General features: G+C 44.4%; 1 protein-coding gene across 3 annotated transcripts in view; it reads left to right on the top strand.

Annotated features, from left to right (window-relative positions):
- The window catches only part of ITGB5 (integrin subunit beta 5), a 124,424-nt gene that overhangs the window by 61,010 nt on the left and 37,961 nt on the right, over positions 1 to 25,453 (top strand). For 2 of the 3 annotated variants that reach the window (XM_043594389.1, XM_043594390.1), the window contains exons 6-9: positions 6,764 to 6,925; positions 8,580 to 8,675; positions 11,937 to 12,026; positions 20,842 to 20,976. In XM_043594389.1, the coding sequence (XP_043450324.1) occupies positions 6,764 to 6,925; positions 8,580 to 8,675; positions 11,937 to 12,026; positions 20,842 to 20,976 (483 nt within the window). The remainder of the gene's footprint in view (positions 1 to 6,763; positions 6,926 to 8,579; positions 8,676 to 11,936; positions 12,027 to 20,841; positions 20,977 to 25,453) is intronic. The other variant, XM_043594391.1, reaches the window with a different exon arrangement.

Here is a 25,453-nt window from a genome sequence, read left to right as displayed (position 1 = left end):
GGTAGGTAGAATCTCATTGTGGTATTAATTCAAGGCTTTAAAGTTTTTTCCATGTTTATTTATTTCTCGTGAGAGAGAAAGAGCATGAGTGGGGGAAGAGCAGACAGAGGTAGAGACAGAATCCCAAGTAAGTCTTCACGACACCAGCACAGAGCTTGATGTGGGCTTGATCTCACAAACCCATGAGGTCGTGACCTGAACTGAAATCAAGAGACAGACACCTGACTGACGGAGCCACCCAAGCACCCCAATTCAAGGCTTTAAAAAACTTTTCAGTATGCAATACTTCATAGTCCCTACAATGATTGTGGAGCCTCCCACATCAAGTAGTGAAAGGTGAAGAGAAGAAATGTAGAAATTATTACCAGTCTTAAGAGTAATAATTATAGGGGCGCCTTGGGTGGCTCAGTCGGTTAAATGTCCAACTTCAGCTCAGGTCATGATCTCACTGTTTGGGAGTTTGAGCCCCCCCACTGGGCTCTGTGCTGACAGTTCAGAGCCTGGAGCCTGCTTTGGATTCTGGGTCTCCCTCTCTTTCTGCCCCTCTCCAACTCACACTCTGTCTCTCTCGCTCTCAAAAATAAATAAACATTAAAATTTTTTTAAAAAGTAATAATTATAGATCCTTTTTGTAGCCTCTCATGTGCTGAGGGCTTTTTAATACAATTATGTCTAAACCTAGCATCAACCCTGCAAAATAGGATTTTTTCCATGTTACAGATTAAGAAAGCAAGGCTGAGAGAGGTGTCCCAGTTAGCGCAAAGCATATTTGAACTTAGCCTCATCTGTTCGAAAGCTCATGTCCTCTGGCTCCCCACACCATACTGCATTTTGTAGTTATTCTTTCTTTAAAAAACAAAACAAAACATAATCTATTTTCCCACTGTTGCCTTCTGCTCCAAACATGGAATACAGAACTTAAGCCTTCAAGATAGTCCAGGCGGACAGTAGGAAAATTCTTTCTAATGTAAATTCTCTGTGGAGTCACTGCTTAAAAAATCTCTGAGCCCAAAAGCCTGGGTTACTGAATGAGGAGGTTCTGACTCGTGCTCTGCAGCCCAGCCTCTGGGCCATCACTTACATAACGGGAGTCCACTTCAGGGAAAACAGAATTATTATTATTATGCTGTGCCATTCTTCATCTGTAGAGCTATTTCTGTGTCAGATGCCACCTTTCAACTTGACAGACATTTATCTTGGACCCAACAATCATTAGTGGAGAGCCTACTAAGTACTTGAATGAATTCTCTTGTTGGTCATGCACACACGTGCACGCACACACACATGCACACACACACCCTGCACCATCCTCTCCTCCTGTATGATTGGGTAGTTTCGCTTTGTGAGTAAGAAGCAGATCATCTGAATCTGGCTTCTCTGGCCCTTGCTAGTGCAGTGACCTTGGACTGGTTACTTAATGCCTCTAACCACCAGTTACCTCATCTGCACGAGGGCAGTATTTTACCTGCTTTACAGAGGTTGTGGTGAAGATGAAGTGGCATGGTGGAGGTGGAGTAAGTATTAAGTATTATTCTTCCTTGTTTCCTATCAAGAAAAAAGCTTTTGAAGTGTTAACTCATTAGGTCAAAGCTACATGAGTAATTAGGGGTGGCAACAACATTACAGTGCCTGTCCTGGGGCACCTGGGTTCCACATTGTTCTGTGTCCTTGTTGCCAGCTTCCATTATGTTCCTGCAAGTCCTCTGGGAAGCCGTTGTGGAGGAAAAGGAGACTGAAACAGTTAAACAGCAGACCAGCAGCATTCAAAACCCAGTCTTGTGAAAGTAATACTTGCTTCTGAAAGATAGTTGGGGGGAAAAATGGGAAAAAAGAGAAAGATGTTGCCTGTCATCTCTACCCCAACCACATGATGGTATTTTGTTTCAATCTCTCTTTCTCTCTCTCTCTTTTTTTTTTATATGAAATTTATTGTCAAATTGGTTTCCATACAACACCCAGTGCTCATCCCAACAGGTGCCCTCTTCAATACCCATCACCCACCCTCCCCTCCCTCCCACTCCCCATCAACCCTGAGTTTGTTTTCAGTTTTTAATAGTCTCTTATGGTTTGGCTCCCTCCCTCTCTAACTTTTTTTTTCCCTTCCCCTCCCCCATGGTCTTCTGTTAAGTTTCTCAGGATCCACGTAAGAGTGAAAACATATGGTATCTTTCTCTGCCTGACTTATTTCACTTAGCATAACATTCTCCAGTTCCATCCATGTTGCTACAAAAGGCCATATTGCCACACCCGAAAAACAAATAATCCAGTGAAGAAATGGGCAGAAGACATAAATAGACACTTCTCTAAAGAAGACATCTAGATGGCCAACAGGCACACGAAAAGATGCTCAATGTCATTCCTCATCAGGGAAATACAAATCAAAACCACACTGAGATATCACCTCATGCCAGTCAGAGTGGCTAAAATGAACAAATCAGGAGACTATAGATGCTGGAGAGGATGTGGAGAAAGGGAACCCTCTTGCACTGTTGGTGGGAATGCAAACTGGTGCAGCCACTCTGGAAAACAGTGTGGAGGTTCCTTAAAAAATTAAAAATAGACCTGCCCTATGACCCAGCAATAGCACTACTAGGAATTTACCCAAGGGATACAGGAGTGCTGATGCATAGGGGCACTTGTACCCCAATGTTTATAGCAGCACTTTCAACAATAGCCCAATTATGGAAAGAGCCTAAATGTCCATCAACTGATGAATGGATCTTACTCTCTTTTTAATAGAAAGTAATGCTCATCTCTTACATGGTTTGTAATCACATTGCCATTAAAGTATTGTATACTTCGTCTTCCAGCTAACATTACACCTGTCGACCAGAAGGTCATACTTTTTATGAACATAATTTCTGTTGGCCAGAGAGAAGATACCTCCCTTTACTTAACCATTCCTAAACAAGATCCCTTTTTGTCACTACTAGTGAAAATATTGCTGTGCATATTTCAGAATACTTCTTGCAGAGAGGGTTCTTGAAGTAGAATAATTGAGTCAAAAGATGTATACTTTAAGGGAATTTTTGGTTATGGATGGATAGTTTACACAGAGGGTCCCTCCGGGTTATGGAGGGATAGTTTACACAGAGTAAAATTCACCTTTTTAGGCTAATGCCTTCTAGCCACCCCCACAATGAAGATAGAGATTATTTCTAGAACCCTTCAAAGTTTCCTAGCATCCCTTTGTTGCTGACCCCTCCCTTTATTCTCAGCCTTTGGCAACTACCAATTTGTTTCTGTCCCTATATTTTTGTCTTTTCCCAAGTATCACATGGATGGAGTTAGACAGTAAGTTGCCTTTGGAGTCAGGCTTTTTTCACTTAACATAATGCTTTGGAGATTCATCCAAGTTGTGTGTGTCAGTAGTTTGGTCTTTTTTTTTTTTTTCCAGAACAGTATTTCATTGTGTAGATGTACTACATTGTGTCTCTCTAAACCACTTGATGCACATTGTTTCTGGTTTTTGATGATTATGAATAACTGCTATAATAAGTATTTACATTGAGGGGTGCCTGGGTAGCTCAGTCAGTAGAGTATGCAACTCTTTTTTCTTTTTTATAAATTGATTTTTTAAAATTTATTTATTTTGAGAGAGAAAGAACGAATCCCAGAATCCCAAGTAGGCTTTCCGTCAGCAGCATGGAGCCTGATGCAGGGCTCAAACCCACAACTGTGAGATCATGACCTGAGCTGAAACCAAGAGTCAGACTCTTAACTGACTGAGCCACTCAGGCACCCTGAGTATGCGACTTTTGATTCAAAAGGGTTTAAGCCCCACGTTGGATATAGAGATAACTTAAAAATAAAATCTTTAAAAATATAAAGCTGCGTAGAAATTTTCATGCGAGCATAAATTTGCATTTGTCTTGGGGCTGATGGTAAGTGTATGTGTAACTTTATAAGAATCTGTCAAACTGTTTCCAAAGTTGCTGGGACTTTTGTATTCTCATTAGCAATTATGAGAGTTCCAATTTTTCCACACCATTACTGCCACTTGGTATTATTAGGGTTAGTGTGTTTGCCATTGGAAGAGCTATCTTATAGCTATCTTATTGTGGTTTTAATGTGCGTTTCCTCAGTGACTACCAATGTTGAGACTCCATTCTTGTGCTTATCTTCATTCCTCTCTCTTCTTTGGTGAAATGTTTGTTCAAGTCTCTATCTTTTTAAATTCAATTTATTTTCTGATTCACTTATGAACATTCTTTATGTATTCCGGATATCGGTTCTATCAGATTTTTATTTCTTTGCAAATATTTTCTCCCAGTCCCAACCTTGTCATTTCATTTTCTTATTGGTATCTTTCAAAGAGCAGATGTTTTTAACTTTGATGAAGTCCAATTCATCAATTTTTATTCCATAAATCATGATATGTAAGAAATCTTTGCCTATACGAAAGTCACAAGGGCTTTCTCCTGTTTCCTTCAGGAACTTTACTGTCTTAGTCCTAATCAATTTTTGTATATATAGGGAGCTTTGGCTTGAGCTTCATTTCTTTCCATATGGATGTCTAATTGTTCTAGTACCTGCTGTTGAATTGACCATATATGCGTGGGTCTATTTATCTCTATCTTGCTCCATTGGTCTTTATGTTTAATGCACTATCTTGATTATGGTAGCTTTATGGTAAGCCTTGACCTTAGGTAACGAGTCCCTCAACTTGGTTGTTCTTTTTAGAAAATTGTTTCTGGTCTCCATTGTTTGACTTTCCATATAAATTTTAGACTAAGCTTACATTTTCTCAAAAAGGCCTTCTGGGCGTTTGATTGGGATTGTGTCAAGTTTATAGATCAGTCTGGGGGCAGATGACCTCTCAGTGACATTGACACTTCTGATCCATGGAAACTATCTTTCTGTCCATTTTTTTAGGTCTCTGATTTCCTTTAAGGTTCTTAATACACATTGTCAAATTAAAGATTGTTCTACTTTCTTGTCAGGGTGTTTAGCACATTATTGTGTCTTTGTGAATAACAGATCCACATTTTTCCTACAAAAAGCACTGTTGGTTTACACCCTCTTGATTATGCCTTATCTCCAAAGCATTGTGCCCTCCCTTCCATGGCTTATAATGTACTGCTTTAACTACTTCACAGTTTGAAACTCTTTATCAAAGTCTAACATACCTGCAGAAAAGTGTACAAAGAGTGCAGCATCTCGGTCAATTTTCACAAAGTAGAAATACCAGGTCAATAGACAGAACATTACCAGCAACCCAGAAGCCTCCTTGTGACCCTTTTCAGTTATTAACTACCCCCATTCATGCTGTCAAGGGGAACCACTGTCTTGCCTTCTAACATCACAGATCAGTTTTGTCATGGCTTAGATGTCATTGCTGTCAGGGACCTTCTAGGTTTCTTATTCCAGGTCCCAAAGTGTGCTTGGCCTCCTCTTTGTGCCTTGGCTAGTGCTTATAATGCCCACCCCCTCTTCTGCCTTCTGGGGCATTTCTTCCTCCAGCTTCCTTGAAGAGCCCTTCCTATTCTTCCAGCTTAGCTTAAGTTTCATGCACCCTGAGAAGGCTTTCAAGCCTCCTCCTCTCTGGTTTCCACTGACATTGTATTTACCTTCATTTAGCACCTTAATGGGGATGTGTTGGAGTCCTGTTTCCATTTGACTGTAAACTCTTTGGGATCTGGGACAAAACATCCCCCCCCCCACATTAGTCTGACTTTTTGTCATTTATTATTATTGTTTTATTTCCACGCCGCTTTTGGAGCAAGTGAGAAAATATTATGGCTCTTAAAGGCTGTTAAATTCATCAATATGGTGGTAAGAAAGAGGGTGATGCCTTCAACTCCTCATCTGCTGGAAGAACAACAGCTTTTAACTTGTAAAGTCTGTGAATCCAGTCTTTGGCTTCCATATCAAGCGTGCATGTGTAGATAACTCTCAGCATGTATTCCCTCTGCCACCAACATATTTGGGGATGCCTTTTCACTGTTAGTAAGAAAGTGGCCATATCTCAGTTTCTGTTGCTCTGTATCAGGGTCCAGCTGTTCCTAATAATAATGGCTGGGGTGTTTGTAGCATTGGGGCCACAGTGGCTGCAGGTGAGAAATAGAGTCTTTCTCTTGCAATACAGACTGTATGTAGCTGTGCCTTTTGCTGGAATGGATACATGAAGCAGTAAAGGGAGAACAGAGCTAATCTTACTGACTTTAAACACTGAGGTATTTCAGTTAATGATTGGAGTGGTTTCCACCTATCAGAATAGATGGCAGATTTTACCAAATCCTCTGAAAGAAGATCCATTGACCATTGGAACACTCCATTCTGGGTGATTTGTGTCTCACTGGGGGACTGAAATGTTCCCTTACTGGTCATCTTAGATAAGGCCAGCTAACCCGAGTGCATTGTCAGGGGTTGGGTTGAGGTGGGTTAAAGACTTTTCCAGGGATGGAATAATACATGAGGCTCAGACGGGAAACGTCCAGAAGGGGTAGCCCTCAGGTATAACCAAAAGGAACAGAGAAGCATATGGTGGTTGGGAGGGAGGTTCCAGGTGCCTGGGCCTGCACGGGCCCAGCTGTGCAGCTGTGTCTCTGTGCATTTAGGCTTCCCCAGTTCAGGCTGTGTCTCTTCTGAGTTCTGTGGATCATTCTTGAGTGGTTTCTATGAGTGCTCCCCAGATACGCACGTAGAAGAATGCCTCTGATTCCACGACCCTGGGAGACAGGCCAGTGCGCTTTCTGATGTCCTGGGGCAGGCCTGGCAGCAGTCAGAAGCTCCTGGCCTCCCTCAAACTTCTGTCCCTTAGGAGAAGATCGGCTGGAGAAAGGATGCACTGCATTTGCTGGTGTTCACTACAGACGACGTGCCCCACATTGCACTGGATGGAAAACTGGGGGGCCTGGTGCAGCCACACGATGGCCAGTGCCACCTGAATGAGGCCAACGAGTACACAGTGTCCAATCAGATGGTGAGGACCAGGGGTCCCAGCCCCGCTCCCATGATCCTGCCCGTGGGCCAGGTGCTCACCTGGCCCTCTACTCATGGACTTTCCAGTCCGTTCTGGGAATTGGGTTTCTAGTCCATCTTCTCCAGCTAGGCTTTCAGAACTCATTAACTCAGAACATTTCTCACAGATTTCTGCAGCTGGTTCATCTTCTGCCATCGTGCACCTAAATGGAAGCATTTAGTTAAGGAAGAAGTGACTTGGGGAGACCGGATAGATCTCAGAGGGGAGAGGTGAACTTACAGGAGGCCAGGGACTGTGCTCCTGCAGAGATCAAAACTTGCATAGAAGTTATAGGGCAAAATAAATGAGGATAAGACATTGTGACTTCTAGAAAGGGGCTCCCTGAGGCACTGAGTCCTGTCACCTTCAGGAGTGGGGCTGCAGGTGTCCTGCACAGAATGGGAGGCCCCAAGGACCTTCCACTGTCAACAGTCTATGACCATCACCATGTCATTGAAAAGAATTTATGCAGAATTCAAACATATATCATAAAAATAGATCATTGGAATGAACCCCTATATGCCTATTGCCCAGATGCAATAGTTACCAAGATCTTGCCACATTTACTGTGCAAACAGGCAAACAAACAAAAACCTGTACCCTCTTCCTTCCCAAATCCATTCTGGGAATACTTTGTAATTTTCTTTGCTTGGCAAGCCCAATTTCTCCAGTTTCAAGCCTTCCATATTATCCCAAGAATAATGGAGTCTGGAAAAAGGACTCCTAACTATAGAACCTGATAACTGTAGAGCTAATGAGGACCCTTCTACCCATCATTAGCCCTTAAAATCCTTCAGGACATTATTAGACTGCCTCTCAGCCTCCACCCTCCCCTCTTGCTTGGACCCCTCCTGCACCATAGCCCAACATTTAAGCGAGAGGTCAACAGCCTCTTCTGCCCATTCTGAGTAGTGAGCAGGACCCATGAGAGACATTGGGGGGCCTAGTTGGGCTCAGGAGAAGGAAAGTAGGGCAAGGAGTTAGGGAGGAGAAGTCCTAAGGAAGATAAAGATAATGGTTGCTGATGGTAGATGATAGGGTATGGTGGCTGGACTTTGGGGGGCCTCTCCTCTATGCCCCATCCTTCCTAAAAGGACGGAGGCACAGACCAGCTGTGGGAATCTTCCACTCATTATGTCTCCATTCTGGCTTGGGAGGGGTGAGGGGAATGCATCTAGTTTGGGAGGTGCCAAAAGGCCCTTACCTGGACATCCTTTCTGCATATTTCCCCAATTTGGAGCTGCCAGTGGGGCTTGGTTATTAAGGATGGCCAGGGGAAGATGCTTTTCCTAGCAAGTGTGGGTTCCTGAATGCATGTTGGAGCTGGGGATGGTATCTCAGCCTGTTAGAAATGTTACAGCCTTGGGGCGCCTGGATGGCTCAGTCAGCTAAGTGACTTCAGCTCAGGTCACGATGTCACAGTTCGTGAGTTTGAGCCCCACGTTGGGCCCTGTGCTGACAGCTCAGAGCCTGGAGCCTGCTTCAGATTCTGTGTCTCCCTCTCTAGCTGCCCCTCCTCCACTCACATTCTATCTTTCTCTCTCTCAAAAGTAAATAAACATTAAAAAAAAAAAAAAGGAAACATTACAGCCTTGACCTTTTGCCTTGGCGCTAGGACTATCCATCTCTTGCCTTGCTTGGAGAGAAATTGGCAGAGAACAACATCAACCTCATCTTTGCAGTGACAAAAAGCCACTATATGCTCTACAAGGTAAGCCTCGAGGGAATGAGGGGAGCCAATGGCCTGATTCTGGGGCCCATGATGACCCAAAGGTGAATAGGAGATTAGGATGTGGGGTGAGGCAAAGTGTGAGGTAGTGGTCTGAGGAGTGTTACCAGCCTTCCTCTATGTGGGAGATCCAAGGGAGAAGTGAAATTATAGCCCTGCCTTGATCTAGTGGGAAATAATAGTATTGATGAAGCTATTCAACATTCACTTAGCAGCACGTGCCTTTATAAGCAATTTAAACATAGGGCATCTGATGTGATCCTGAGAAAAACTTTGGAGACAGTAGGAGCTCCCATTTTTCAGATGATGAAATGGATGTACAATGTAATCCATGGGGAAGGACAATATAAAATAAAAGTGTACAGAAAGAAAACTAAGGCATTGAAGCAGGTTACATTACTAATTCCAGTATTCCCAGAGTTTTATGCCTTACTCACAGAGTAGGTTAGACCAAGGGGTCAGTCTGAGATAGGATTTCCCAAAGAAAACAATAAATGTCTTGGGCGAATAGAGCAGTCTGTGTATGAACCTATTCTGTCTCAGAGACTTTTCCTGGGCAGTCCTCTGGGCCATCGTTATAAAATCCTCTCGTGAATGTGTTCTTCCTCACAACCACAGGCAAGTCACATTTTGAACTAGAACTATCTGAGTTGCTCAAGGAGTGTTCACGTAAACTAAATGTAAAACTTGGCTCACCTCTGACTTCCTTTGACTTGAGAGGTTATGAGAACTGAGTCAGCAATCCCTCCCCAACCCTGTCCACCCCTCAGACTGCCTGCCCCAGTCCCCTCTCTGGGCTGCTCTTAAATATCCACAGAATAACCTCTGTCTGATCATGTCTTTCTATTGCTCCTGCCTGAGATGATCACTGAGAAAATTCCACTTAAAACTTCAGTTCTTTCTCTTCTGTTAGTCTGAATCAATTTTAGAAGATGAAAACAAAGGAAGAGGATTGTTGGTTTTATTTTTTTGTTGTTCAGTGGAAGATAGCAGGATAAAACCCAGCCATTTACACGTAACTTCTTTAGAGGTATCGATTGCACCGACTAGACTGGGTATGCTTCCAGATACTTCAAGATGGAATTGATCCACTTTGGCCTAAGCCATCCTTGCTCAGAACCAAGGACACCTTGCTCAGGGAGTAGGTCCACATAGTCCAAGGCAGGCTGAGGGCAGTGGGTGTTTCTAGAGGTCTAGAAACTTTAATAAGTGACATACTCAGTCACTAGGACAAATGAAAGAGGAAAGGCAACCACTTCAAGGCTGCCTGCTGTGCCACAGGATTTCACCCAGAGATACCCAGATGTCCTTGGGAGGCCATCATTCACATGTCAGTTCCCTATTCAGGAAAGAGGCCATATTTGAGAGACTTAGAAGAGATTCCCCTTTTACTCCTGCTGAAAAGATTGTGGGCATCCTTGAGCTGAAGCTGGGAATATGGATCTAGGTAGACTTGAGGAAAGATGGCAAGAATATCAAGAGTAATTGGCACAAAAACAGACACATAGACCAATGGAATAGAATAGAAACCCCAGAACTAGACTCACAAACGTATGGCCAACTCATCTTTGACAAAGCAGGAAAGAACATCCAATGGAAAAAAGACAGTCTCTTTAACAAATGGTGCTGGGAGAACTGGATAGCAACATGCAGAAGGTTGAAACTAGACCACTTTCTCACACCATTCACAAAAATAAACTCAAAATGGATAAAGGACCTAAATGTGAGACAGGAAACCATCAAAACCTTAGAGGAGAAAGCAGGAAAAGACCTCTCTGACCTCAGCCGTAGCAATCTCTTACTCGACACATCCCCAAAGGCAAGGGAATTAAAAGCAAAAGTGAATTACTGGGACCTTATGAAGATAAAAAGCTTCTGCACAGCAAAGGAAACAACCAACAAAACTAAAAGGCAACCAACGGAATGGGAAAAGATATTCGCAAATGACATATCGGATAAAGGGCTAGTATCCAAAATCTATAATGAGCTCACCAAACTCCACACCCGAAAAACAAATAACCCAGTGAAGAAATAGGCAGAAAACATGGATAGACACTTCTCTAAACAAGACATCCGGATGGCCAATAGGCACATGAAAAGATGTTCAGCGTCGCTCCTTATCAGGGAAATACAAATCAAAACCACACTCAGGTATCACCTCACGCCAGTCAGAGTGGCCAAAATGAACAAATCAGGAGACTATAGATGCTGGAGAGGATGTGGAGAAAGGGAACCCTCTTGCACTGTTGGTGGGAATGCAAATTGGTGCAGCCGCTCTGGAAAGCAGTGTGGAAGTTCCTCAGAAAATTGAAAATAGACCTACCCTATGACCCAGCAATAGCACTGCTAGGAATTTATCCAAGGGATACAGGAGTACTGATGCATAGGGCCATTTGTACCCCAATGTTCACAGCAGCACTCTCAACAATAGCCAAATTATGGAAAGAGCCTAAATGTCCATCAACTGATGAATGGATAAAGAAATTGTGGTTTATATACACAATGGAATATTACGTGGCAATGAGAAAAAATGAAATATGGCCTTTTGTAGCAGCGTGGATGGAACTGGAGAGTGTGATGCTAAGTGAAATAAGCCATACAGAGAAAGACAGATACCATATGGTTTCACTCTTATGTGGATCCTGAGAAACTTAACAGGAACCCATGGGGGAGGGGAAGAAAAAAAAAAAAAGAGGATAGAATGGGAGAGAGCCAAAGCATAAGAGACTGTTAAAAACTGAGAACAAACTGAGGGTTGATGGGGGGTGGGAGGGAGGAGAGGGTGGGGGATGGGTATTGAGGAGGGCACCTTTTGGGATGAGCACTGGGTGTTGTATGGAAACCAATTTGTCAATAAATTTCATAAAAAAAAAAAAGAATATCAAGAGTATGTTGTCCATAGAGGATGAAATTTCAGAGATCTGTCTGTTACATGCCAGATGGGAGCGGCCTCCCAGAAGGAGCAGGACATTCTACTTTGGGAACAGATCTTGCCAGGCCCCTTTGCACTTAGACCTTCGAAGGTTGATGTTCCACAGCCTGCTGCATAGCTCTGTCCCCCAGGGCCCGTGCTTGACTTTCCTTGTGACACCTTCTCCAGTTTATGGTGTGCAAGACTGGCAGAGTGTGGTGCTGGGGGGCCCTTGCTGGTCTAGCTCAGGAGACCAGTGTTTACTCTGACGGTATAGAAGGACAAAATTGGCTTATATCTCTTCTTTCTTTTTTTTTTTTTTTTCCTTCAAGAATTTTACAGCCCTGATACCTGGAACAACAGTGGAGATTTTACATGGAGACTCCAAAAATATCATTCAGCTGATCATCAATGCGTACAACGTAAGTCACCAGTTTCTTCCCCACTGCCGCCTCCCGCCCTCTCCCGCTGAGGCTCCAGGAGCTGCTGTGGACGCAAGTGGGCAGTGAATGCGTACATGGGCAGCCTGCGTACATGGCTCTGCTTCCTGCCGCCTGCCTCTTGAGTTTGGTGCCTTCCTCCTTCACTCCGGTTTGTGGTGGAGAAGGCCCCCATCCTACTTGATGCATCCTCTCCCCTCACCTCTGTTCTCTTGACTCTCATCAAAATTTGAACCCAGTGAGCAGCAAATGGCTCAGTCAGACTCCGGCCAGTGGCCCCTGGACATGCTCAGGTTCTGACTCCGTGACAGCCTGGGCCCCCCACTGGAGCACCACGGTTGGGTGGGCACAGGTTCTCCCTCCTGTCCTCCTTTCCCTCAGTTCCAGATACCCGAGGAGTACTTGACTCAGACCTACTTTTCTCAGGAAAATGGCAAGCACAGGTTCTCGTGCTGGCAAGTTTATACCCTCAGCTCTCCCCTCCCTGCTAAGCCCCGCTATCAGTCCTTCACGGGGCCAGGTAATTCACAAATTGGAATTCAGGGTACATCTTCCTGTTAAATCAAAGTGTACATAAAGCAAATATCGTTGAAGTAGCACTGCTAGTCCTAAACTCATGAAAATAGACATTTGTGGGCAGACCTGGGAACTTGATTATCCACTATGGCATCACATGTGTGGTAGAGAAGCCATCTTACTTTCCCAACCATGACTGATGTACAAATGAGTATGTGGAACTCTGCCTTTCCAGGGTTGACTTTGTCAACCTGCTGGTGCAGCCCTCTTTTGAGTTACAAAATATTGCTCAGTTAGACCAGGAGTCGGAGGTAATGTCCTCACCACTGGGGGACCCCAGAGCCCTCAGTGGTCCTGGCGTGAGCTGAGTGGCAGTGAGGATTTGTGGATGGTTTTCTGTCCTCTGCCCTCCCCATCTTCTATTGCACACAAGGATCCTCTTCCTCTCACAAGTGCTCTGATTCCCCCTCACTCCTAGAACTTCCTGTTGAGAGAAACCAGACTTCCTTCCCCTCTTCCTACCCTGTTCCCTACATACTGACATCCTCTTTTCTGTTCCCTGACATTTAAGTCTTCACCAGACTCAGTGGGCCAGGGTTTCCAGGTTCACCTTTGGTGGTTTTCACATTTCCACAGTGAGTGGAAACGTGACCTACCGAGAGAGTGTCTGGGAAGAGAGTGTGTGTGTGAGGGAGGGGGCCCAGGCCTGCCAAATGTCACCCCCTTTCTGAGGGCCTCTCTTTTTGTGAACTTATTCGGCCTCAAGCTCTGGATGCTGGACCAAAGGAGTTAAAGTAGGAGCTAGGACTGCTGCCTCTGGGGGCACCGTGGCTGAGAGACCCCTGGGTAAGGAGAGGGGCTGCTGCTAGGCCTGCTGTCACTGGGGGTGGGGTGACCATAGCTTGTCTCCTGCCAAGCCCACACCTTTGGGGAATAAGTGGCTGAAGAGCAAGCCCATCTTGGGCTCTAGGGTGGGTGAGAATTTCTCCTGGGTTTCTAGGGCGGATTTTCATCCTCAGTCAGCTCCTGAGTTCAGATCCTGCTGGGAGGCTCCCCAGGAGCCTCTGGGGCTACCTCTGGGGCTCCCCTAAGAGTGCTACGTGCTGAAGGCCTAGGCCCTCTGCTCCTCATGACTTTAAGAAAGGAGAGCATAATGACTCTGAGTTGCACAGAACTGACTGGGTGGTATTTGCCAGAAATGGAAAAAACACTCTGCTCTGTCGGTGCTTTGTGTGGCTGGGTGGTTCTGTACTTTGATACCTGTGTGTGGGACCACTAAAAACCAGGGAGTACAGGGCATTGTAGGTTTTCTGTGTGGGAGCTTGTAAATAACTGGGGGAGTTCTTTCCCTGAGATGTGTTACAGTGGCTCTGAGCAAGTTTATTACATATAAATTCATCTTTTTTTGTAATGTTTATTTATCTATTTGAGAGAGAGAGAGAGAGAGAGAGAGTGCATAAGCAGGGGAGGGGCAGAGAGGGAGGAAGTGAGAGAGAATCCCAAGCAGGCCCTGCGCTGTCAGCTCAGAGCCGGATGTGGGGCTCGATCTCATGAACCATGATATCATGACCTGAGCCGATACCAACAGTCAGACACTTAACTGACTGAGCCACCCAGGTGCCCCTAAACTCATTTTCCTAATTAAAATCCAGGGACCTGGGGAATATGCTTCGTGTGGTTGGTGGAGGTTAGGAGAGGAGCTGAGAGCCCTGTCTGCTGTTAAGGAGTCAGGATTGGGATGAACATAGAAAATGATCTTTTCTAGGCAGGAGCTACATTTAACCTGGGATGAAACCCCTGAAGAAGTCTGGGAATCCAGAACTGTAGCTTAGCTCTGAGTTCATCTGGTTCCTATGAAAGAATGCGTTAGGAAATGAGACACACAACTTATGAATGAACATTTGAAACTCAACTATTTTTTTAAATTTTTTTAATGTTTATTCATTTTTGAAAGACAGAGACAGAGCACAAGCAGGGGTGGGGCGGAGAGAGAGGAGGACACAGAATCAAAAGTAGGTTCCAGGCTCCGAGCTGTCAGCGCAGAGACCGACGTGGGGCTCGAACTCACGAGCCGCAAGATCATGACCTGAGCCGAAGTCAGATGCTCAACCGACTGAGCCACCCAGGCACCCGGAAACTCAACTTTTAACATGGGTGATTCTGGAATGCTATCAACAGTTCACTGGAAAAATTTAAAGCAGCGTTATTGAGATGGGGAACAAATAAACTGTACAGATTGAAAGTGTAAAACTTGTTAAGTTTTGACATGTATACACATCTTTGAAACCATCACCACCATCACCACGGTATTGAACGTGTGCATCAACCCAAAAAGTTAGGATCGTCGTCAATTCCCTACTTCTGCCTCTTTCCCTCAGTGGGGATTTGAAAGCTATTAAATATACGAATGTGAGACAGCAAGGTATTTGGAGCCAAGTCCAACGGATGGAAGCCGTGTTGGTGCCCAACAGTGATTAGGACCTGCTTCACTGGCTGTGGTCATTTCTGACAGAGGGGAGGGCCCAGGCTGGGCCTTGAGTGTGCGTGTGTGCGTGTGCATGTGTGTGGAGGAGCTTAGCGGTGGTTATCCTTTCACCTGCTCCTCTCCTTGGCCTGGATCTAAGCCCAACTCTAACCGGACTGTTTGCTTTTCTCTGTGTCACCTTACCGCCTCGGCAGTTTGTGGCGGATCCCATATGAGTCATGCAACACATGACTAAGTATGGGTGTTGACTTTGACCTCCCCTAGAGAGCTGGCAAACCGTCTGTGGGGACATTCTGAAAAGATTTTGGTTGAAGCACATGTAACAGATGAAATAGCTGTGGTTTTTAGCTAGGCTGCGGAGGGAGCAGAATGGGAAGGGCATGTTTAATGTCTTGTAGACTCAAGTCTGTTGTATGCAGCTTTCATAATGTGAAACTTCAACTCTGGGCTTTGATTTATATGTCTTTTCTTGCTCTGCCAAATTCTTCATTGCGAGAGATCACCAAGTCCTCCCAAGGGGGTTTAGCTTGGCTAAACTGGAGCTTGGCTGTACTGGAGGTGCTAAGGAGAGCCCCGAGCCCAGAGAGAGGCCCTGGGTGCACACATACAGAACACGAGCACTGTGTCACATTGAGAAAGGGGACAAGGACTCAGAGAATCACTGGGGGCTCTTTTCAGAATGGGAAAGAACAGAAGGAGCTGGAAACCGCTAGAATTGCATGCGGAGGGTGGTATCAGAGGCTGTGGTGTATGTGTCTCCTAGTGGAGCACATGTTTCTCTTTTTGTTGTTGCCATAAAGTCTGCGCCCACCCATTCCACAGCTGGCCTGACTTAAAGCAATTGCAGATGTGACCTAGGCTGATGGAGTATTTTAATAGCCTTTAAACTTCTGACATTCTTGACATTGTCTCCTTGTCCCAGAATGAGGAGTAAGGAAATGTCTTCAGGGGCAGGGCTGGTAGGAGTTAACTGAATTTCAGGAGTCATCTGTAAGTCTTCATGTATTGCCTGTAGCTTTGCTTCTTTATTATATTTTATGCTCCATTCCATTAATTCATTCATTTGTCCAGCAAATATATAATAATGGCCTAATGTGTGGCAGATACCGTCTACATCTTGAGAAACAAAACAAAACAAAAACAGCAAGCAGAATACAGTCCTGCCCTCTGGGAGGCCATAGTCTTTTATAGGAGATAGACCTTTATGATCAGAATACAACCTGATTGTCCATATTCTCCAAGGTCAGAGCACTGCAGGGAGATCAAGAAGGCCTGGTTCTGTCCTGCCTGCCTCTAGGCGCTGAATGACCCTGGGCAATGCCTTTTCTTTGACCTCAGTTCCCATTTCCGTAAACTGATAGGTTTAAACTGAATAATCTTCATGATTCCTATCCCCCCCCCCCCCCCCCCCCCCCCCCCCCCCCCCGCTGTCAACATCTTAAGAGTTTCTGATTCCTATGGGGGCCAGGAGTAATAAAAACTTCAGATCACAACACAAGGCTTTGGGGGGCTAGAGTAGAGCATAGATTTAATTTCTATCCATTATAGTTACCAATTCATTCAGTAGGAGTCCCAGTCCCCAGTGTTCTTTCTCCCCCTACCAAACTCCCCATTAACCCTTCTGGGTGGCAGCTCCAGCAGACCTTCATGGGGTGGGAGGATTGGTATTTCCTCCTAATGTCTTGTTGGTGAGCTACAGGGCCCTCATGTTTTATGTGACTGATCCCAAGTAATTTTTTATGTAGCTCCAGTCTACCTAGCCCTTTTATGATACATTGATTTGCCTTATTCTCATAGTTATTTGCAACTCAAAAATATATATATCAAAAAGATAAAAAAAAAAAAAAAGAAAGTTAATGTTTGTTCATTTTTTGAGAGAGAGAGAGAGAGAGAGCAAGCACAAGCAGGAGCAGGGTAGAGAGAGAGGGAGACACAGAATCCGAAGCGGGTTCCAGGCTCCGAGCTATCAGCAGGGCTCGATGCAGGGCCCGAACCCATGAGCTGTGAGATCTTGACCTGAGCCAAAGTCAGACGCTGAACCGAATGAGCCATCCAGGCACCCCCGAACATATATATTTTTTAAATTGACCTTGTCTTAGATATAATATAAATCTATAGTAATCAAAATAGTATGGTACTGGTACAAAAATAGACACATAGATCAATGGAACAGAATAGAGACTCCAGAAATAAATCCACAATTGTATGTCAGTTAACCTATGTGAAAGTAGGCAAAAATATACAATGAAACAAAGAAAGCCTCTTCAGTAAGTGGTGCTGGGAAAACTGGAGAGCTACATGAAAAAGAATTAAGCTGGACCACTTTCTAACATGTATATAAAAATAAATAAAATGGATTAAAGACCTAAATGTGATATCTGAAACCATACAAATCCTAGAGGAGAGCACAGGTAGGAAATTCTCTGACATGAGTTATAGCAACATTTTTCTGCATGTCTCCTAAGGTAAAGGTAAGAAAAGCAAAAATAAACTATTGGGACTACATCAAAATAAAAAGCTTTTGCACACTTGAAGAAAACATCAACAAAACAAAAAGACAGTCTACTAAATGGGAAAATTTATTTTCAAGTGACATATCCAATTACAGGGTTAATATTCAAAGTCTATAAAGAATTTATAGGAGTGTCTGGGGGCTTAGTTGGTTAAGCGTCCGATTCTTGATTTTGGCTCAGGTTGTGATCTCATGGGTTCAAGCCCTACATCACGTTCTATGCTGATGGCACAGAGCCTGCTTGGGATTCTGTCTCTCTCTCTGTCCCTCCTCTGCTTGCTATCTCTCTCAAATCAATCAATCAATCAATACATACATACATACATATACATAAATACATAAATATTAAAATAAAAAGAATTTATATAACTCAGAGTGCCTGGCTGGCTCAGTTGGCAAAGCGTATGACTCTTGATCTTGGGGTTATGAGTTTGAACCCCATGTTGGGTGTAGAGATTACTTAAAAATAAAATCTTAAAAAAAAATTATACCACTCAGTACCAAAAAATGATCATTAAAAAATGGACAGAGGACCCAAACAGACACTTTTCCAAAGATATACAGATAGCCAATGGACACATGAAAAGATGCTTGGCATCATCAGGGAATTGTAAATCAAAGCCACAATGAGACAGTACCTTACACCAGTCAGAATGGCTAACATGAAAATGACAAGAAGAAATAGCAAGTGTTGGCGAAAGATGTGGAGAAAATGGAACCCTTATGCACTGTTGTTGGGATGCAAATTGGTACAACCACTGTGGAACATAGTATGGAGTTTTCCTGAAAAAATTAAAAATAGAGTACCATATGATCCAATAATTCCATTACTGGGTATTTACCCAAAGAAAGTGAAAACACTAATTTGAAAAGATATATGCACCCATATGTTTACATATTTACAAGAGTCAAGATATGAAAACAGCTTCAGTGTCTGTCATGGACAAATGGGTAAAGAAGGCGTTGTATATATACGCAATGGAATATTATGCAGCCATAAAAGGATGATATTGTGCCATTTGTGACAACATGAATGGACCTAGAGGGTATTATGCAAGTGAAGTAAGTCAGACTGAGAAAGACAAATACCAATGATTCTACTCATAAGTGGAATCTTAAAAAAAAAGAAACAAACAAAAAGCAGAATCAGACCTACACATAAAGAGAACAAACTGATGGTTGCCAGAGGGGAGGGGAAGTAGGGGATTGGGCAAAATGGGTGAACAGGAGAGACACAGGCTTCCACTTATGAGATGGATAAGTCACAGGAATAAAAGACACGGTAAAAGGGATAAACTTTTTGACTTTTCAGAAATAACTTCTAAGTTTCTTCCACTCGGTCTGAGCCCGTTAGCATAGCTGCCATTAGGACATCCATCCATTCATTCAACAGAAGGTGTGTTCAGTCCTAAGGAGAAATAGGGTATGGCTCTGGGAACTCACAGCTCACTGGGGAAGGCAGCCTTGGAAATAACTGATTGTGTTTAGCAGGAGAGTGCTGTTGAGTGCTGTATGTTGAGAGGTGTTCACCAAACTCTCTGCCAGTTGAGGCTGGCACAAGAGGAAGTGGATTGAAGAAAGAGTATTTTTAGAGTTGTGGAAGCACTTGAACAATTTGTTGCAAAGGAGGAGACTATTTTTTGCAGAGAGTATTTTCAACAAGCTATTAATTTGTTGGGAAAACTGCATCTGTAACATATTCAAGTTTAGCACTATAGGCTCAGCAAAAAAGAAAAGAAAGAAAAGAACCCCACGTGAGCAAGAGGAAGTTCTGCCTGCCATCTGTTCAATGCCATGTTCCCCAAAGTGCACCTGAGAAGGGGAGTGGGAGCCTGGAGGATCATCAGTTGATCTTGGGGTCCATGTGTGCTTTCGTCTCTCAGAATGTGTGCATCCTGTCATACTGAATGTATTTAGTGTATAAACAGATGTATTTTTTGTAAGATGTGGCCCCTAGACACAAGCTGGTTCATTTGGCTTCAGTCTCCAAAGGCATGTCCTTAGAGATTTGGCAAGTTTTTAAACTTGCAGGCATGCAGAAAATTGCACAAACTTTTCACAAACTAAATACACCTGAGTATCCAGGACCCAGGTCAAAAAACAGAATATTACTAACACCCCGAAGCACCCGTTGTGCCCTATTCTTTTGCCATCCCCCAAGGGTAACCAATCATTTTTGCCTACTTTTAAATTTCATATAAATAGAACCGTACAAGTATGTATGCTTTTTGTGTCTGGCTTCTTTCAGGCAGTGTCCTACGATTCATCTATGTCATGGAATGTAGTCATGTTTCATTAATTGTTAGTGTATGGTGTTCTATACGAACACACCGTAACTTGGTTTGCTAAAAGTCTGTTCTGCTGTTGATAGGCATTTGGGTAGTTCTGTTTTCTAACTATTATGAGACAGTGTTGCTATAAACATTCTCATACATATCTCTGGTCACTACATATCTCGGTTGGATATAATCCTACAATGAATTGGTAGATCTAAGGTTGGTCCAAACAGCAGTAGATACTGCCTAATGGTTTTCTAAAGGTTTTTATACCAATTCACACTCAACACCAGCAGGGTGAGGGCTCCTATTGCTCTGCATTCTTTTCAACACTTGATATTTTTGGTCTTTTATTTTTTCTATTCTGATGGGTAATTCTGGCCTGATGTTGATTTCAGTCACCATCTTGAGAACATCACCCACATGTAAGATATGACTCTTTCAGAATGCAGTTCAAAACTCAGCACATGTAGCCCTCATCTACTGGAGGTGGGGTGTGAGCATGGGGATTGGCAGGGTGGTTCCAGGAGAAAGTGCCTGCTGAACTGGTGTTGAAGGTTGACAAGATGCTAGTCAGGGAAAAAGAAGAGAGAAGGGCCACTGACCAGGGGAACACTCTCCCAGGCTCATGGAAAGGCCCACAGTCTAGAGAGCACATGGCAAGATTTGAGGAGCTGCATGTGCGAAGCTGAGTGGGGATGACAAGTGACTCTGGAATGGTGAGCAGGGACAGAGCATCACCCCTGTGAAGTAGATAAAGTTACCATATGGTGGGTGGACCATCATCAACCTCTCTGAGCTCATGGAGGGAGATTTCGGGCCAGGTCTAGCAAGATGGCATACGTGTGGAGAGAAGGGAAAGGATGTGGGGCTGGCAGTGAACCAAGCCCAACTTTCCTTGGCCTGAGACTCCTGAGTTAGAGATAGTCAAGTGGGCCTCAGAGAACCAGTGTGGAGAACTGCAGCCTTTACTAACTGGTTCTGGTTCCATTTTCTCTCTCTGTTCAGAGCATCCGGTCTAAAGTGGAGCTGTCTGTCTGGGATCAGCCTGAGGATCTTAATCTCTTCTTTACTGCTACCTGCCAGGATGGTATGTCCTACCCTGGCCAGAGGAAGTGTGAAGGCCTGAAGATTGGGGACACGGTAAGTTCTCACCCCCATTTATACCTGTTAGCATTGGTCATCATTCTTTGACTTCTGGTAAATTTTGTGACTTATTAGAGTCCTTTAGGAGTTTATATTCTGTCTTCCAACTCAGCATAACATGCTGGGGGACCTTCCTAGGCATGCTCTGTGTTGTGTGTTTAAGGTGCCGGGTGGATCTGGTCAGTCGACAATGTTCAGTGCATCGCCACCTAAGGCTTCCTCAAGTTCACATTGTGCCCTTGGTGTTTTCAACCATTATTATTTTCATCTGACAGGGATGAAATCAGGTGGGAGAGTATGGGTGGGAATCTAAGAGAACTGCCCATCCTTCCTAGTCCTCTGCAGCCTGCTCTGTGTCTCGGATAATCTGACCCTCCCTTTTCTCTTCTGCAAAATATGAAGAAAGCCATCCATTTCTTCTGATTTGGTCACATGGAATGGATAACTCCACAGTGATGGAGGGCTTAGAAGCTCTGTGTGGGTTAAGTGGGTATAATTAAGAAATATTGTATGTAAAGATATGTACCTATGTGCCAAGCCAAGGGCTTAAGGGAGGGGGAGAATATATGGGTGATGAGAACAAAGAACAAACCCAGGCACAGAGGCAGGCAGAGTGGTGATGGAGAGCTGTCCACACGTCTTCCAGAGCTTCCTGCTGCTTAGAAGCAGACCGTGGATCCTTTCCTTGCTATGTTGATAGTTTCATTGCTCAGAAAACAGAAAGGCAGTGAGAGAAAGTTCTCTTCCACACATAAAAGAATCTGACTAGAGCCAAAAAAATGGATAGGGACCTTGAAAATAGATGACCATATCTTTGGGGGCACTAAGCACTAATGAAGGCCAAAGTGGATACACACACACTTATACCCAGGGCTCTAGGGGAAAGAGCTCTAAAAGTAGGTGTAGCCACGTGTCTGGTTGAGCCTCCATATGGTCTTCTGGGCCTTTCCCACATGCCATGCCTGATCCTCTCCTTCCTTCCCCTTCACAGCAGCCCTCATTTATGACATACAGGTGGATGTCTCGCCTGTTCTAAGTCTTACAGTGGTGCCTCGCCCTGTCAAAGGGAAAATTCAGAACATGGCATCAGTGTTGAGAAAGTGAAGGACTCTAAGTAACAGCTCTTTTTCTAAAGCATGTTTTTTTCCAAGCTTATTTACAAAAAAAAAAGTGAAAGAGGTCCTAATCAGTTGTCAGATGATAAATCATTAAAAATTAAAAATGATTGTGGCATTTAACTCAGAAGGCACTCATAGAATAAGGTAACATTGCCGTACAAAAATCCTTCCATTCCCATCTTCCTAATTAAATGAATCAGTTTGTTTGGAGGTTGTGCTTTAATCTAGACCAATACAAAATTGGAATAGAATTGATCCCTGTCTTATTTAGCAATAAGTAATAATATATACATGGACTGTTTAGGTGGGGAAAGCGTCATCTCATTAAAGAAGCACTTCCAAGAAAATTTTGTTTTTTAATACTTGTCAAATTTTGCAACATATTTATGTTGTTTTGATCAATCCAGATGATTGTCACAGGGTTTAGAGAGACAGCTATGAAAAACAGAAGGAGGTAGAGATAACCAGAGAAAATGACATGTAAGTGAGTTCTGTGGATCCGTGACTAGAATGCCTGGGGCAGTGTCAGGAAGGCGCAAGAATAACACATGAAAAACACCCAGCAAGGAACCCTTACTTGGAGAAATAGGTGCAGTGGGACAGAAGTGAGAGAGAGGACCCACAGCACACACACAAGACACCTGGGGTTCAGGAAGGCTCTTGGCAATGTCTCATGACATCCTTATGGATAAGATAAATGATGTGAGTTGATGACAGCACAGTTAGGCAGATTTGTAGCTGAGTAAACTTGCTTCTGAGGAGTGTTCATAATGTCAGCTGGAGGGAAGACTTGAATGAGGTTCCAAATGTCTCTTATCTACTTGTGTTTTCTACTGGCTTGAGTGGAACTCACGAAAGACTGCTTATCAAGTATGAAAAGGTCACAGAACTAGAGAACACAGATTATCTTTGCTCCAGGAAAACCAAGACTTAAAATCATTTTCAAAATTCAGCAGTATTGAAATCACAGGACTGATATCTTGCATTTAGTTCAGACTATTAACAGGGTAGAGGAAACTTAGTTTGCTAGTAGTTTTTAAGATAAGGACCTGGCAGATTCTGATTCTCAAAGGCTTAATATGAATACACAATGCTGCTTAAAAAAAAAAAAAAGCCATTGAGGTCATATTAACGGAAGTATTTTGAAATCCCAGAGATAATGGTTCCACTCTTCTTCGTGTGGGTAAGACTACATCTGGAGTTCTGTGCTCAGTTCTCTTTTTTTCAAAGAGCAAATGACAAGCAACTATCACGATGAATTGTCTAGAAACCAGAAAGGTCAAAGGAACTGGTGTTTTTTGATAATGACAGCATAAGGTTAGATTTCTTTTGGGATATGCAAGAAACTCAGGCAATTTACGCTGCCTTAAGCAAAAATGAGAAAATTGTTATGAGAATATTGGGGTCCCTCATGGACCCAAGAGGGACATGCAGTTAGCCTTAGGAAAGACCAGGAACAAAGTAGCTCTGTGTTCCTCACCACTTCCCTGTGAGGAAGATACCATTATTTATATTGACAGATGAGAAAGACTCAGGCACAAAGAATTGAATTGCCCGGATTCCACTACCATAAGTAGCAAAGTGAAAATTCAAAGCTGGGGCTTTCTGGCTCTGATGCTGGTACCCTAGACCACCTTTCCCTGGCCTTTTAGTGCCTATGATTCTGTTCTGTCCTATCTATTTCAGAGGGTTCATTTCGAAGCAAAGTACGGTAACAAAGAATGGGGGCCCTCACACGGGGAACACAGTTTATCGAGTGCCTTTAGGCACCCAGTGCACACACCCCCTGGCTCAGGTGGGGGATGGGACGCTGCACCCATTGCTGCTAGACTGAGATTTGGGAGGGTGACAACATGCCCGAGATCCCCCAGCTAGCAAGCAGTGGACTTGCCACTCAAACCAAGGTCATCTGATTAGTCCTCCTTATCATGGAGGGGATAACATGAGTACCACTCTGGGGGTTTATCATGGGCCCCGTTCTGCCGTAGGGATTGACTGCTGCTGCCTCTGCTTCTTGCAGCGCCTGTAAGGTAGACATTACTTCCCCACTTCATGTGAGAAAGACTGAGGCTCTAAGGGGGACCTGAGAAACTTGCCGGAAATCCTGCTGCTGTCGAACCCCAAACACCAGCAGTCGAAACTGAAGCTGCTGGTACCAAAGCCTATGGTATACCTCATGCACTTTGGAAGAAAAAGCTTTCAAGGAAGCCCAAGGTGCTATCATTACCACTTACATACAGACACCGTGCTGTACAGATTTTGGTTTTTTGCCAGGATAGCTCAGAAACAGTAAGGACATTGTCCAGAGGACAAAAAAAAAAAAAAAGATTCTTAAATGGCATTTTCTCGCAAACACAAAAAATCTCAGCTGTCTTGGGATGATTGGTAGAGCATCTGCGATAGAGAAAGAAGGGCGCTGCCTCCACACGGATGCCCTCAACGGCTCTTCCGCACGCGTGTGCCGGGAGCGTCCCCTTGACTCAGACGGAAGCCTGCCGTGGCAGCTCACCGCGCAGTGTTGTCTTCCGGTCTGGGAGGCCATGGTCACATGGCCCCTGGCTCTGCTGCAAGGGAGGTAGAGTTTTCATTTTCTGGGGATGAAGAGGGACTGGCACCGAGCGGCAGCCACTCACCCGTCACAGCTGAACATGCTGCTGCCCGCGAGGGCCACGCCAGCCCACGAGAGGCTAGCTCTTTGAGGGCCCCGGAAGCAGTGGGGGCAGAGCTGGCGGCATAAGGTGCAGGGCCCAGTGCAAAATCAAAGCATGGGGTCCTTGTTCAAAAATGCAGAGTCTGAAGGTGACAACAGCAGAGGATTAAACGGCACAGGGCCCTTCAGAGTGTGGGGCCCTGGGAGTGCACAGACACAGGCCCGTGGAGCCGGTCCTGGCAGGGAATGAGGGGGCGCTCCCTCAGCCACCTTTTTGCTGAAAGAGAGATGCATTTCTGCACTTCTGGCTAGGCCAATCTGATTCTCTTAGCCCTGGGCCAGGAAGGCAAACTTCTGTCCCTCCTCCCAGACTGAGCTTTCTCTAGGGGGCTCCCAGTTGAGCTTCAGCAACCAGGCCGGCTACTGAGTATGTGGGCACTTCCCTGCTCTAACATCTGTCTCAAGGACAAATCTGGCAGAGGAAATACACGTGCAGATGAGGCAGCCCCATAGAGGGTGATGGGTGCGGCTATAAAAGCTCAGCAAGGTGTCACTGCAGCCCCGAGGAAGAAGGACCACATCACAGGGGTGCTGTTCGAGCTAAGAAGCATGAGTAGGGGTTTTCCAGGCATGGAGGGGGAGGAGTGGGCATGGCATGGTGAGCAGCAGGTGAGGCTCTGAGGCTGTGAACAAGCATTGCCCTTTT

The sequence above is a fragment of the Prionailurus bengalensis genome, chromosome C2, assembly GCF_016509475.1.
Source record: "Prionailurus bengalensis isolate Pbe53 chromosome C2, Fcat_Pben_1.1_paternal_pri, whole genome shotgun sequence".
Lineage (NCBI taxonomy): Eukaryota > Metazoa > Chordata > Mammalia > Carnivora > Felidae > Prionailurus > Prionailurus bengalensis.
This window is presented reverse-complemented; position numbering and strand designations above follow the sequence as displayed.